Here is a 16,085-nt window from a genome sequence, read left to right as displayed (position 1 = left end):
CACCCCTCGCCCGTACCACTTGGCCCTTAGCACTCTTTTTGTGCGTTCACGTCTAGGGGTAGGGTGTCCCAATATTTTGTTGATATAGAGGGGTAGGGCAAAGTGTTAGGGCTACGTGTCCCTCCAAACGGAGGGAGAGACACACTCTAAATGGAGTTGGATGGATGCGCAAGCGACAGACTAAAGTAACCCACAATTGTGAGAATTTTCTCCCTTAAAAATTACGATAACCATTGTATTATTGTAGTTTGTCGTTTCAGTGTATTATGGTCCTTCATAACAAGCATAAAAGAATCACTAATAGCATGCTAATATCTCAGTAGCAAGCTAGTTCCCGTTCCACCTTAAATAGTCTAGCAGTTCTGCCACCTGAAGCACCAGAATGTAACTGCTGTACCATTTAAGGTGGAACAGGAAAATTTGAACAAGAGGCTGGCGAGTAGCCGACTTCAGCTTCGCATCAGCAAAGAATTAGGCCTGGATGATAATAAAAGATTGCCTCCCTCTTTGAAGGCGTATGATGCCCTAAATGTAACTGAAGTCCAGCAGTGAGGAGCTGAACTTTTCCCTCCTCTACTATCACCGCAGGCAGGCAGGGTCGCCTACAGAGCAGCACTAGTAGCTGTTAATGAAGCAAGTTTTTTTGTTTTTTTTATTAGAGGGTCCCATTTCATAGAGCAAGATTTCAACCACTACCCCTTGTAACTCAGTTCTAAGGCGTTTGGGTGACACTTAAGAACAAGGGATAGGAGTAAAATGAAGACATGGGGTTGGGCCTTGTTCTTGCTTCTTATCTCCCTCCCTCTTTTCCTCCCACTCTTACAAGCACTCTTTGCTGTCATTATGGCCACATATCAGCTTTGTTCTTCAGACCTACACAATAATACTCTACCCAACAAAGTCAAGGTTTCCATTATTTTAATATTAGTCCTCTGTCTGTTGTCATTGTCCATTCGCTTTTCAAGTGCAATACAATTAAGACTGTATGCAAGAAACTTTCCCTTTTCCTGCCAGTGGCACAGATGCAATGCAGTCAAATTAGATTTACAAGCATGGCAGCGGTCGTAGTAACAAGTATGTGATTATCATTATTATTATTATCATCATTTTTATGGAAGTGTCTCTGCTATAACAGTAGCTTCCTCCTTTATGTTCAGTGTATTCTTGTGGTTCGATATATACAAACTGAGCTTCAAATGTCTACATTTATGGAGGAATTGCTGGTTCATTTGTGAAAACAAATAGCTTTGAATCTATTGTGATGGCGTTTCCCTCATAAGCCATTTATAGATAAACAGTGCTTTAATCCGGCCCAGCTGAGGTCATTGACCCTGAAGACTATTGTTTGCAGTTTGCGCAAAACTTCAGTCCTGCTGCTGCTCTGTGTAAATCCAATCTAAATCCTGTTCTTAATGGCTGGCCTTTCCTTTCCTTCCACAAATTGCTTGTTTTGCTTTTGCAGGCTTTTGAAAGAAAATACAGTCATGAGTCTTCTAAAGTTCAGGCTGAATCAGTTGAATGGTCTTATGGTGCCTTGGGAAACCGTTTTCTTCAAGGGAGCTGTGGGTTTTTTTTTTTTGTCCCTGATATCCAAACATTTGGAGGAGTAGTAATAATAATAATAATAATAATTATTATTATTATAATAATAATTATAAGGATTGTAGTGGCAATAGTAATAATAGTATTAGGAGTGGCACGAACTTTACAGTAGAAAGGGAAAATTCTTGAATGACCAAAAACTGTTTGTTTTTGATAACTTTTGATATCTAAATTGGGTTTATACAATAATTTCAGCTCTATTTTATGGTTTATTGCTTGGTGGTTGTTATGTAAGATGTTGCTAGGCCATTGCTTTGGTAATCCAGGTGGTTGCTAGGCTGTTGCTAGGCCATTGCTTTGGTAATCCAGGTGGTTGCTAGGCTGTTGCTAGGCCATTGCTTTGGTAATCCAGGTGGTTGCTAAGGTACGACATACATGTTGTACAAAACTGTTTAAATAATAATAATAAAATAAATCGTAGAAGACAAAGATAATTAAAATTGATATGCATTTGTAATTTTTAAAATAACTTTCTTTTCTCTTTAAGAGGAGGGTAGACATTTTTTTGTTTGAAATGCATTTCATGTATGAAATGTATTATTCTTATTAATGGATAGTATGTGCATTATATATAGTGTGTGGATTAGAGTGTGCGTGATAGATGTGAATAATAGTCCTTTACAGTGTAAAGCTGTCACACATGTTAATCCTGAGCTTGGAAGCAGCTGCACTTTGCTTTATTCCAGGGTACAATTGCATTGCTTTGGTATATCATTATGGAGGTGGCTGGAAATTGAACTAGGCATTAATCCCTGATGAGTCACCAGTTGGGGGCAGTGCTGACTATGTGGTGCTATTGTTCTGTCTGCTTCGGTGTAAACTCTTTATTTACAGTGAATTTCAGTGTGGTGGGGATATTGTTTTCATTTTGAGTTTGCCGAAACCCAAACAGCTACGCCCACCTGTGCCCTCACTGATTTTTATCATCGATCTTCAGATGCCTTTCATGCCGATCATGTGTTTCTGTAAGCCACAGCGATGTGTATCTTTGCTGTTTCCTGTAGCTCTCACCTGAACACAGCCTCTGTCTCATCAACGAAGGCAGACACAGAGGCAGAAAGTGCTCGCGCACAAACAGCTGTGTTGCTAAAGAGGATCCAGACAGCTCGTGAATCAGCTTGGCTCAAGGCGTCTGAGGCAGACCGAGTAAGAGACAACAGAAGGCTCTAGAAAAGCCCGTACAGAGCCAAGACGGTAGTGCGGGTTGCTTGTTTTTTTGTGTTTGTCAGCAATGTGGGAGGGAAGACAGATGGACAGGTGGCAGCTTTCATTTATTCCACTGCACCTGTTGACAGAAAGGGAAGCCCGGGGCATGTCCTGGATTCTGCTGCCCTGGCTCGTTTAGAAAAGCTGTCAGACACACGGCCGCATGGCATTTTAATCTCCCGCAATCCAATAGTGCAGACCCAACAGGCCGCCGAGAGAAGCAGTTTAAGTTTGATGCAATCGGAGGGCATTTTGAGCTCAGTGGCCCTGAATTCACTTCTTTAGACAGATCTGTCCCACCCACCCTACAAATTCCTTATTGTGAAACCGAATTCCACATTATGAAGTGATGCAGTGTTCTTTCAGACGGCATCAACAACTGCAGCCTTTAATCTAAAGCAGCGGAAGTGGTTTTATGTTTCACCGTCATGATGGACATTCAGTATAATTAAGATTTTATAAATTCTTTTTTATGACTGTGAGTTTTTATCAGCACTTTCTTGATGTCCCTAAATCTGTGGCATATGCAATGCAAGTTACTGTCTGCAAGTAAAAGATACTGGACTAAATTTCCATTAAGCAAACTCCTGAATTTTGATATGGGTGATATGTGAAAAAACATAGTGCATCACCATATTTAAAGAAATGTTGACAATACAGGATACAGATCATCAGCAATGCACTGGTAGAGTGAAATGTATAGACTGCAACCAAAAACCAAGTTATGCTGAAACATGCAGCTGATCAGCGCTCTTTAAGTACTGATATTATGCATGCTGTGCATTACAATAACAAAAGTGATCACACAGTATTAAAAGAGTGTCATATTGACCACCTCTAGCAGAAATGTGACTTTAGATGGGAATTACACTAATTTTTCAACATTTCTTTGCAGGTCAGTTGTTGATATGTAAACATTGAGTAGTTTGATATGAAGTAATTGACTCAAATTTCTTTAGTGTGGCTACTAGGAACCAGGGGTTACAATGTCTACAGAAAACAAAATTTCTTTGGGGGATATTTTGCCTTACAACAGACTGCATGTACCTCTGATAGCATGGCATGCTTTGCGGACATCTGGTTCCTCTCACCAGGACTGACTTGATTCTGACTTGAAGTTTCTCCAGGATGGTGCATTTGACAACCTGCTCTGAAAAGCTTTGTTTACGTCCCAGTGATTTTATTAGGCAGAAACAACTTTATTTCTGAAGGAAAAAAAAAATTTGCACCCTCAGGACGTCTGTACCAATTACATTAACATTGTTTTGAAAGGAGGTAGTTTCTATGGCTGTGATCCTAATAAGTAGTGCAAGTGTTCATGCCACATTAGCACTGAATGAGTAACATCAAATTATGGCTACATCTATCGGATGTCATCCCTGTGGGCTGTTTTCACTCAGCACAGCATGCAGTAAACAGATTCAAAAGAGTTGTAAAAGAAGCAATAGAAGTCTGTGAGGGTGAAATCATAATAGTAAGGGAATAAGGCACATCTGGACTACAAAAAACAGCATCTGTGTGCTGGGCAGAAGAGTTGAATGTGGAGGCTTGGCTGTAGAAGGTGCCTTTATTGCACCCAGGTGGAGCACCTGGTTAAAACTCCTCAGAAGGAACATGTGCAGCCTTGGCTCTTTGTGATTGTGCGATGTGGTTGGTTGAATGCTTCTTTTGTAATGACGTAAATCAGAATCGTAGGTTTGTTCAAGTCACACTTGTTTTTGACCTCGTTTTTTTCAGTATCGGCGTGATTTTTAATGTTCTTGTTAAAATCTCTAGTCAACATCCTCCTTTTACTGTAGTCAGCACATTAATAAGCGGCTCTTGATGAGCAGTTTATGGCTTCGGCTGTTTGAATTGGGCTCAGTCATTTGGAGATAATGTCAGAGTTATTTTAGGTTCTTGTTGTTCTCATGGAGACGTCTCGCTTAATCCACCGGCCCCTTAAAAGCAATTACGGCGTACGCTGCTGAGACAAGTCGAGCAGAAAATAAAACGCTTAGATGGGCAGCTTAACTCTTTTGTACATCACTTGCAGATGTGCAACACTTCTGGAATTCATAATTACTTTTGTTCTTTTATCAGCCTCCACCTTCCAGTCCACCTCCAACTTCTCCCAGCTCTCTCCTCCCTCCTCTTTCAGAAGAACGAAATGATTACCTCTAATTTTCCCTCTTTTGTTGGCCAGTCAGAGTGGGAGGCAGCATGCATCCGGCTTAAAGGGACCCATTCACTGGAAGCATCCGTAATTAGCTTTTTTAATGGCCTTGTTATTGCAATACTTCGCCTTTCTGGCTTAATTCTATTAGACCTTCCGTCTGCTTAACTTTGTTTGGCGTTGGAATCTGACGGAGGGGACAGGTTATATAAGGAGAGAATGCTGAGGCTTGTCAGGTTTGGGGGGTGCCTTGGTAAATAGTGCGGCAGACCTCAGTGTATGGCAGCACATAGCCCTCAGCCCTCTGTGTACCAGGTTATCTTCGGTAAGTCCCTCAAACTTTTTGGCCCTACTTTTAGACGGCTGTTTTGACAAGCTGACAACTTTGCATAGTCACTTTAATGTGAAATGAGTTGTGCTTGACTTTTGTGCTAAGAGAAGAACTTCACAAAGGAAGAAATGTTTTGTTAGCAGCATTTGTTGAGATGTCAAGTGGATTATATGGATTTTTCATGTTTTGAGAGAACGGGTTCTGTGAGATTACCTTGATGCTGTTAGTTGGATCTGGCTAGTGGTTTCTCCGGTGTAATAGAAGTCATAATGTGCAGTTCATTACCCTGACCCTGGCGTAATTACTTCCCTGCATCAGTAATCGTTCCTAATGACTCAGCGGATCTGTCGTCGTGTCACATCCCATCTTCTACACTTGTAATCCTCAGATTTAAAGCATGAATTGGAAACTTTCATAGATTTATATTTGTAGGATTAGCGAGTTCTATCCTTGAGACGACTCGTTCGTCTACATCACCAGCTCTAAGAGTGCTGTGTCATACTTCTGTTTGGATTTCACGCCCGTGTTTGGGTGTTTATAACATGCCACAAAATACAAAGAACAGACATCTATTGCAGGGCAGAGCTGATATGGTTGAAAGGTGTTTTTGTTAGATCATTTATTCTGCCATTTAAATGCCACATGGCTGAAATTTCCAGGGTAGGACATAAAGGTGGACGATATAGCAAAAATAAATACAATATGCTATAAAATGCTATCAGAAGCTATGACTATGATGAATTATAGTCTTCACATACTGCATTTAACTAAATCCACTTAACCAGGCCTACTTTTTCTGTCTTTGTAATCAGACATATGATCAGAAAAGTATATTGATACAATTTATCATGATAACAGTAAATGTGGTCACATTGTCCACCCTTAATAGGGCACAAGGAACGTTAAGTTACTCCAGAAACAGAAATACCAGCATATTAGCTTGAAAAAAAGACCACTATTACTTAGTGGTTCATACAGCATGGGTAATTTCTTAAACTTTCAAGCATGTGTGAATTTTTAAGGTTAATACAGTTGTTAAATGTAGCTATAATAAAACAGTAGCTGGATCAAGGTCATTTAGAGGGAGTGACTGGGTTGAATTACTGTCCAATTACTAATCTGTTCTCGAGGATGCTGGATTTCGCGGGCACATTCTGTAGCCTGTGGATACGTTGTGAGCTCAGTTTTGTCCTGTTGAAAGCAGATATTAATAGTACACAGCAAAAATGCTATGTTGTCAAGTAAAATGATCTTAAATATACACAATAAATCTAAAATATCTGCTGTTGAGAAATGTAGGCTTAATTCTTGAAGATTATTATTTTAGATTTTTATTACATTATTTGTAGTTTATTGTAGTAAATAATGTAGTACATTAAGGTTTAAGTAAAATTCGCACTATATTGGCAGATAATTGTGCTTGTTGTAAGAAATGTGCTTGAAACCAGCAAAATGATCTGCCTGTATAGTCAGAATTTTACTCCTAAAACAAGTTATTAATGTCTAGATATACAGTATAAGGTCAATAATCTTATAAGTGCACAAACATTTCAAAATGGGACTATTTAAGACATTTCACTTGACAAGATACCATTTTTGCAGTTTAAAAGTGTTTTCTGTGTTACATTGTTTACTATGTTTATTCATTTATTAAGCATAAATAAAAAACAAGCAAATAAGCCCAAAAAAACCCCCCACTTTTCTTACTTTTTTTTTTTTTTTTGGTCAGATGACTCCTGTGTCCGGGCATTACTTGAGCTCGGACAGGAATTTTCATTTTGATGCATCACTAGCTAAAAATAACTCTTGCCAGGAGATCTGGTATAAGGACATGCTGAATAAGACGCTACATAAATGTGTAACTGGCAAATATCATTTAGCATCATATTTTGGCATCATATGCATAAACTAGTCACACCTTATGTTGATGGCCTCCGAAAGATGATCTACAGATGCTTAAATTATTACCAAGGTTTCTGGTGGTTCCCAGTTGGTTATTAACAGCATTAGGATTAGGTGTAGGAGTCGGTGCAGGTTTTGTGTGAATGTTAAGGTTGGGGTTAGATTTAATAGAATGTTTCACACTCAATTTCAGGTTAAGTTGCATTTAATATATATTTAGTTGAATGTTAAAGACAGATCGAGCATCTACAAAGCATCTACAGTGGACTATCAAACTAATCTGTTACCTAAAGTACCGCCTACCAGACGTATTCCAGTTCCACACGTCTCATTGTTCTGAAGTAAATCTCCACCTTGTGGCCTCGCTGCTCAGACTTGCCAGCTGTTTTTGGTATTAAAATGTAGAGTTTGCTTTCCTTGCTTTAGACGGTGCATTGATGTTACCAGTCTTGTCTCCTTTTCTCACTCTGCAGGGAGTGAAACCTGGCAGCTTTGATAAGGTAGCCATACCGGAGGTGAAGGAGATCATTGAGGGGTGTATTCGACAAAACAAAGATGAGAGGTAAGCAGTTTTTTCTCTCACTTGCACACACTCATAGAGTTATTCATAACATTGAGACACCAGTAATAATTCAGCCTCGCTTCTGTTGACCCCCAGGTGCACTAAGGAGCCGTTTCTTGTAAACTGTGCTGATATGAGAGTATATTGGAGGGTCTGGCAGGCTGGTCATCAGTGTGATAAGCACCACACAGTTTATTACCAGCTGCTAGTTACATCCCACACTAAGAAGGATACAGCCACTGAGGGGAACAGAGCCTTAATCATTACCTCAAAACAGAGCAATAGGAAAGTAGCATAGGATTTACCCCATATCTCCTTAAAGCCTCAACACCAGCTTCCCCTTGCTGGGTTCCTGGTAAACACACCGCTTCTGCATGCATTCCAGGCTTTTTTGTCTTGATTTTTATAATTTAGTTAGGTCACATTTCTTTTACTATGGTGTGATCACAAAAGACCAAGTATTTATTCCCCTTTTCTTTAATATGGCACTTAAAGGGGAATTCCACCAAACTTTAAAAATTTCTCCCTAATTAGTGGTTGAGATGTAGATGATAATTAGAGTGGTTTGATATGGAAAGTTTAATTGTAGAGAAATCTTTACAGTGCTGGTGATAGTAACCAGGGGTTGTGTTTTCTGCCGCACAAATATAACCATTTTATTTGCTATGCAAAGCCTCCACTAAACCTACAAGTCTTCTGAGTTTTATAGAAAATGTTGATGATGATAAAACAGCACTAAAGCTTCCATTTCTGGCTTCTTTGGAAATGATTTAGCCACAAATGCATTCTAAAAAAAATATATATATATATATATATATATATATATTTTTTTTTTTAAAGGCCAAACCTCCTCAAATCTATCATAAAACACTGTCTCAGGCATCAGGCAGCAAATTTATGACCATTTAATGTAATAACTTTCTGTGCAGGAGACTTCTAGTTCCTGCGTCAAGAAGTTTCTGTAGAGCAGTACCTTTTGCATCAAACAACAGCGACTTTGTTTACATCTTAACCATTGAATTACGCAGAAATTTAGAAATTCCTCTTTAAGTATTGCAAATCGCTGTTTGTGCATGATTCTGGTTACCTGACAATACTCAAAAAGCTCTGTACAGATTTCACTCGTTAACATTAGCACTCCCCCTGATGAAATCCATGCTCGTTTTAGCTTTGGAGGTAGGATCTGCAGTGTGGTAAATCTCCCAGAGCTGACCTGATTGTCAGTGAATGAGTTGTTTACCAGAGGTCCTGCTGATTTTGCCTGCTTTGTTGCTGTGTGGTGAGACAGCTGCAAGCTCGTTAAACGTCCGTATGACCATGAGGCAAATTGGATGCAGAAGGTTATCAGTTTTTGGTTTGGCACATACTGTACGTCATTTATCAGATGAATCCTTGTATTATGTAGGCAGAGTTACTCCTTTTTTTTTTGTTTGTTTGTTTTTGTTTGTTTAATTCGCGACCTGATGTGGCTTCTCCAGTCAAATGAATACAACTTTTTGTTTATGCATTTTGCCGGTCATGATTTCTCTGCTGTCTTCTGAGTCTGTGCTTCTTTTTTCTCTCCATCTACAGATACGCTATTAAAGTCCTGCTGAACCATGCCTTCTTCCAGGAAGAGACGGGGGTGCGAGTGGAATTGGCTGAGGAGGACGATGGGGAGATGATCGCCATCAAGCTCTGGCTGCGCATTGAAGACGCCAAGAAGTTGAAAGGCAAATACAAAGATAACGAAGCCATTGAGTTCTCTTTTGACCTCAGTAAAGATGTTCCAGAAGATGTGGCCCAAGAAATGGTAGGTTCTTAAAGTGCTACCTTGAGGTCTTAATGTGGTATTAAGAAAACATTGAACACTTTGCAAAACCAGTTTCACAAAACAGCTAATCCAACCACTGATAACGCATCATGTGATCATGTACGATATACTTTTGTGTGACTGATTTCATCGGCCCAGCGGACAAAAAGAAATATTTGGCAGTTGAAAAGCAGAACCTTTATTTAAGGTTGGTTGATTTTTTTTTTTTTTTTTTTTTTAATTATTTTTATTTATTTATTTTTGGTCAGTTTCCTGAGCCACAAAAACAAACAAGTTTTTTAAAGTTAACTTTTCTGTAAACAACTGGCTAGACTAGCCAGTTAAGTCACACAGCTTTACACGTTGTTTAAACGGCTACTTGTTCCTGTTTATTCTTCTTTGCTAGCCTCCTTTTCTCTTCCTGCCACTAATTTTACTCAAAATAATAAATTATTACAGAACAGTGGCGCTCTTCTGAGCTCACAGTGCTTCTAGGACAGGATGACGGAGACATGAAATACAGCTGTAATGGCTATTTAAGCATTAATTTTCAAAGGCTTACCAAACGGAACAGATTAGAATGCAAATATACAATATAAACCCATAGATGGGGAAACGAGTAGCGGAACAGCTGGAAGATTAAACTATAATACATTTTAAATGTAATTCAATTTAAATAATTCGATTTAGCTGTTAATTTAACTAACTATTGGAGTAATCACATGTTTGCAGCTTTGGTTGTTTTTGATTATTTGATTATTTTATGTAATGCTGAAGCTGCACAGAAATGAAGTTTCACCATGTAAAGTGGGACCTGTTTGATTATTAAGGTTTGTGCTTTTCTCAGTGCTAATTGGTGGGCTGTAAGCTTCCTGGCTACATTAGCCTCATAGCTCAGGTCCAAAACTAAAGAAGCAAGCCCGGCACAGCAGACATGTTTTGCCTGATCAATTAAATTTGAGGTGGACTAAATTGTGTAAATTTTGATTTTGTGAGTCTGATGCGTTTTTTTGAATTACAGGTTGACTCTGGCTATGTGTGTGAAGGCGACCACAAGACCATGGCCAAGGCCATTAAGGACCGTGTGTCGCTGATCCTACGAAAGCGAGAGCAGCGCCAGCTAGTGCGAGAGGAGCAGGAGAAACGGAAAAAGGAGGCTGAACTGCAGCAGCAGCTGAGCGAGTCCCAGAAGGCCTTGCAACTCGGGCCTCAGGCAACCCCAGGAGCCACTCTGAATCAGTGCGGTGTCCAGCCACCAACCCCTGGCCAGCCTGAGTCAGAAGAGCCTGAAGCAGACCAGCACCAACAGCTGCAGTACCAACAAAGTGGCATCTCCATCACCTGTATGTATGAGCAGCAGAAGTTAACCATTAGGGCTGCACAGATATCGGGGCATTAGGGCTGTACTTGCAGTCATATACGTTTTGTTTGTTTTCTAAGTGAGAGTTAACACGTCCACTAGAGCAGGAGTGTCAAACTCGGCCACAACTCGGCCACTAAAAGTATTGAAAAATCTCAAGCTGTGCTTTTATTTCAAATTTACTTAACATTTTGTCATGACCAGAACTGGCCAATGTATATTTAAAATATGCCAAAACTGCAACTGCAAAATAAATAAAATATTAAATAATTAAATAAAACATTGTTTATTTATATAAAACTGTAGGCAATATTGGCTACTGATTGTGTTGACACAATGGGCTTCACGGTGTGTTTTTCTGCAGATAACCAGTAATTGTGCATCAATAATGTGCAAAAAGTATGTTTTCTATAAAGGATGTATGAACTTATTTTCACTTTAAAAAAAATCAGTGAAATGGGCACCCAAACTTTTGCCTACAGCTTTATCTCAAATAGTATATGGTGTGTGTATATAGTATGTTATCTACATTGTGCAGCCCTATTAACATTCCCCCATAATGTTGTTGGAAAAGTGTGGGAGTTACTGTTCTGTTTCTCTCCGCAGCTGAAGGCACAGTAGACAGTGGACAGGGCTTGTCCTTATACTCCGAGACGCCCCTCAACCAGCTCACCATGTCCTACAGTTCTTCAGCAGGATCCCAGCAGGGCTCCCAGCAGCAGCAGCCTGGGCAGGCCTCTTACACCCCTGCCTCCCAGCCTGCCCAGCAGCACCCTGCCTTCCCCCAGCAGACTATGGTAAGTCTCACAGCCACAATGAGACCTGACTCACTCGGATAAGAGGGCAGTTATCGCAGGGTCACTACTCAGCAGTCACTAAACATTAGCATGTTAGCATTAACAGTTGTTTGCTAATAATGACTGGTGTAGGCACAGAGCATTAGCATCATTGTGTTTTATCCCCCCCACCCAGTCTGTTTTGGTTGGGCCTCTCTTTTTCAGCTGTTGTCGTCCAACCTACAGCCCAGTAATTAATCACTTGCAAGCTTTTGCTGCCAAAACAGTGATTAAGGTCCTAGAAAATTTGCTTCAGCTTCCAACCCAGCAGCAAAGATACAGTTTGTATGCAAAAGTTGGGGCATACACCTGGTGCACCTGGTGAAATTACATGTTTTGATTATTTTCTAAGTGAAAATGATTTAACTCGTCCTCTACAGAGAACGCGCATCTACATGTTTTAATGAATAATTACTGTTTATTTGCTGAATCTAACATATTGGAGGGAAAAGCACACAAAACGTGGCTTGTACAGAAGTTATGGCACATTTTGAGTTTTATTTTTTTTCCAAAATATGTTGAACTCATCAAGTAAATGGAATTTGTCGATTAAAATGTGCAGGAAAAATGCCATGTTTTTTGCCTTATTTTCACTTAGAAAATCAGCAAAACGTGTCGTTTTACCAGAACTGTTCAAACTTTTGCAAATGATTGTTCAGTGTCAAAATGAAACCCCATCATTACGGACTAGATGCTAGTCAAACTTCAGCCTTAGTGCGATTTAGACTTGAGAGATTTTACAGGTAAGACAACCACAGACAGCAAGCCTGCCAGCTGAGGAAGAAGTCTTTGAGATTAGGCTAGAGATTTTAGCAAATGCGCTTTTTTTTTTTTTGAATGATGTCTCTGTCTTTAAAACAGTGCTGACTGACTCGGTTGTGGATTTTTATGAGCGCCTGTGGTTGCATGTCTTAACCGGATTTCTTTTTATGGTGTGGAAACATGGTTTGTTTGAGCCTATGAAGGAATGATGCATGTGAAGAAAAGCAAAGCCATTGACGTAAAACCATAAACTCTAATGGGGTTTGAGTCCTTTTCAAACGGCCCATTCTTTTCTCGCTCACTCTCTCTCTCGCTCACTCGCTCTCTTTCTCTCGCTCTCACTCACTCACTCTCTTTCTTTCTTTCTTTCTTTCTTTCTTTCTTTTCTATCTATCTATCTATCTATCTATCTATCTATCTATCTATCTATCTATCTATCTATCTATCTATCTATCTATCTCTCTCGCTCTCTCTCTCTCGCTCTCTCGCTCTCTCCGTGTTGAATTTCTACCACCATGCACGTTGCCATTGGTCCTCCTCATCGCCCATTTTACATGGTACTTTGAGTATGTTTACATGTTACTCTCTTTGTTTTGGTTTATTGTTCCAAAATAAGTTGCCCCCTGTGCAAGACCACGTCTTGCAGTGGTTCACCTTTTCAGCAGTGCTGTGCTGCCTGCCAGGCTCCCATCACTCCTCTGTGCCTCTGAAACAATAACGCTTCAACTTTGAATGATTCCTCTGCTCAGAGAAGTGAAGGCTCATCCTAGCCCATTCCTTTTCATTCCAGAAGGTAAATCCTATGGGAGGTCTTGGTGGTCCCTAAGGACAGTACAGCACCATTGAGCTTCTCATATGTTTTGCCATCCATAATTATTTTCAATATGGTGTACATCAGTTTTCCATATAAATGCAGGTACAGAGACTGCGTTTGATAGTGCTCTTCTTGGTAAAAAAATAAATGCTTGTTGTCCCTGTTCTCCACTTTTTCTGCTTGTGTTCTTCTTAATATCCTAAAGTGACTAGAAGTAAATGAAGATCTCACAGATGAAAGCAAAGCTTTTGAGCTGTCTGTGTTTCTGTCAGCTATTGAGAGGTTGTTTGTCTCTGAGACGGCTGATGCTGACCTCTGCTCTGCATGGAGGAGCTGATGAAAGGACTGGAGTCTGCACAGCACTGATGCTTTTTGGTTTTTTTTTTGTTTTTTTTTCTTTCTTATCGGATTGACAGTATCTGTTGTTATTTGTCCTAATGTGTTATTTGTTGTAAAATGCAGTTTGTTGTAAACCACTCTGTTTTTTTGGTTTGTTTTTTTTTTTTCCCCTCCTAAATTCGCTTTGCTCTGTGCTAAAAATATCTATAGCATCATGATGTGCTGAAATATTCTTCTTAAACTGAAGGTGGAACTACTTGTTTTTAAGTGCACATTAAATTATACATCTAGAACTTTGCCTTTCAGAAACTTAGCGTTTTCTGTCTGTTTAGGTCAGAGGTGTCCAATCTTATCCTTAGAGGGCTGGTGTGGCTGCAGGTTTTCACTACAACAGAGCACGAGGTCATCTGATGAAATGTTTGAAGACTAAGACCGACTGATTTAAAAAGTAGAGTCAGGTGAGCTTCAGCTTGTTTGGAGTGAAAACCTGCAGCCACACCAGCCCTTTGTGTGTAAGATTGGACACCCCTGCTTTAGGCAGTGATGAATTTTACTCTAGTCTTCTAAAATGTTCTGTGGAAACTTAAAGAACATAGAGTTGTTTCTGTTGTTTGCTAAATCTCTGTTCTTTTTTTAAAAAAAAAACCAAAAAAAAAACCCAGCATATTAATGTAGAGTCACTTGTACAGTTTCAACATTTCAATAGAGAAGTACTTAAGTTTCTCTGGTTACCAAGTGCAGTAGTAGTGGATTTAACCCATAGTATTTCTATTAAAGGGGAAATCTGTTATTTTCTAGATTTCCACATAGTTCTGTTACTGTGCTGTAAACATGTCATTCAGATTGGTTTTATGTGAAATGGTTTATTGTAGGGGAAACTTAATGACTGTTTTATTTATTTATTTTTTTTAAAACAGTGGTGGTGATGGGAACCAGGGGTTGTGATGTCTACCATTTTAGTTGCTAACCAAAATAACCAGTGAACCATGTCTTTTCAAGTCAAGTCTTGTAAATGTGCTATAGACATAAAGGTGACTTGACAAGTGTCGGCCAAAGTGCAGCACAATAATACCAATTAAATAACCACTACTAACTAATCAAAACTTCATAATACATTGTTCAAGCAAAAGAAATCACGTCCGTAAAAGCAATAAAACAAAAAGGGCCAAATAAAACTAGATGGAAGAACTATACTGGCAAGACAGAACAGATACTGAGTGCATAATCATTAAAAAGACTTGAATGGCTGAAAAAATAGATGGGTTTTAAGATTTGACTTAAATATTTATTGTGGTGGATTCCTTTATGAAAAGCGGAAGACTGTCTTGGGGCAGCGGCAGAAAAGGCCCGGTCACCTTTAAATCTCATTTGAGACCGTGGAATGACTCATAGAAACTAGTTAGAAGATCATAGAAGCAGAGGAGGTCAGAGATATAGCTGGGAGCCAAACCAATGCTTTAAAAATAAATGATAAAACTTTACGTTCAGTTCTGTGTTTTATTGGTAACCAATGCAATGATGCAAGTACAGTGGTGATGCTCTCCCTTTTCTTGGTACCAGTCAGGAGCTTTTGCGGCTGCATTTTGGACCAACTGCAGACGTGACAACCCTGACTGACAGATTCCCAAGTACAGTGAATTGCAATAGTCAATATGAGAGGGAATAAAAGCAGGTTCTGTGAAGATTAGAGTGCTTTTTTGTTTTCATTTTGACTTTAGATATTGTTAGTAATAGTAATAAATCTGGAGTTTTCTTTGGGGACTGTGCCTCATAGTGCCCTGCGTGCATCTCCACCATAAGTGAATTTTACAAAACACGTTTTGGGCCGAAGTCCTATTGCAGACACCAGACAGTGTATTTGAAACCATTTTAAGTAATAACATTCTGTGAGGGAGCTTCTAGAGGCATTAAACTCTTCAGACGTCTGGTTCCCATCTCCGCCACTGTGAACAAGTGTAGTTTCTGTAGGGTGGAGCATTTCACCAAAAAAAAAAAACAATCATTCTTCATCTTGATGATTTAATTATGCAGTGAAAAAGTCGCCACAATTCCCTTTAAGTCCTTCAGAAGGCACTCTTTCTCTCCCTCCCTCTCTATCTGCCCCCTCCCCCCTCCATATATTCATTATTGGCATTCATCCTTTAGGTTCGTTTACCCTGTGTCGATGGATAAACATATCAGGTGTTACGTTTTAGTTGTAATTTGTTTCTCTTTATTTCTTTCTTTCTTTTTCCTTGTGCCATTAGTTGTGATCCAATGTGTTTACATTTCTGTTCCCCCTCCTTCGCCTGCAGCCTCCTCCACCTCCCTCCGCTGCCCGTCGCGGTCGTAGCATGTCTGTTTGCGTGCCCTGCTTTTCCTCAGCCCCTCCTTCATCGTGCCCTCCCAAGCCACCCTCCACTCCTCCGCTGGCACTATCGGCCC

The 16,085-nt window shown here is 39.7% G+C and overlaps 2 protein-coding genes across 25 annotated transcripts in view; one reads left to right on the top strand and one right to left on the bottom strand.

The window, feature by feature from the left end:
* The window catches only part of cax1 (cation/H+ exchanger protein 1), a 1,125,587-nt gene that overhangs the window by 806,272 nt on the left and 303,230 nt on the right, over nt 1–16,085 (bottom strand). The gene's annotated exons all lie outside the window — the stretch shown is intronic.
* Nucleotides 1–16,085, top strand: part of wnk1b (WNK lysine deficient protein kinase 1b) — a 124,475-nt gene that overhangs the window by 74,791 nt on the left and 33,599 nt on the right. For all 24 annotated transcript variants that reach the window (XM_037539485.1, XM_037539480.1, XM_037539477.1 and 21 more), the window contains exons 6-9: nt 7,670–7,758; nt 9,331–9,550; nt 10,572–10,893; nt 11,517–11,707. In XM_037539485.1, coding sequence (XP_037395382.1) covers nt 7,670–7,758; nt 9,331–9,550; nt 10,572–10,893; nt 11,517–11,707 — 822 coding nt within the window. The remainder of the gene's footprint in view (nt 1–7,669; nt 7,759–9,330; nt 9,551–10,571; nt 10,894–11,516; nt 11,708–16,085) is intronic.

Source organism: Pygocentrus nattereri, chromosome 1 (genome assembly GCF_015220715.1).
Source record: "Pygocentrus nattereri isolate fPygNat1 chromosome 1, fPygNat1.pri, whole genome shotgun sequence".
NCBI classification, from domain to species: Eukaryota; Metazoa; Chordata; class Actinopteri; order Characiformes; family Serrasalmidae; genus Pygocentrus; species Pygocentrus nattereri.
This window is presented reverse-complemented; position numbering and strand designations above follow the sequence as displayed.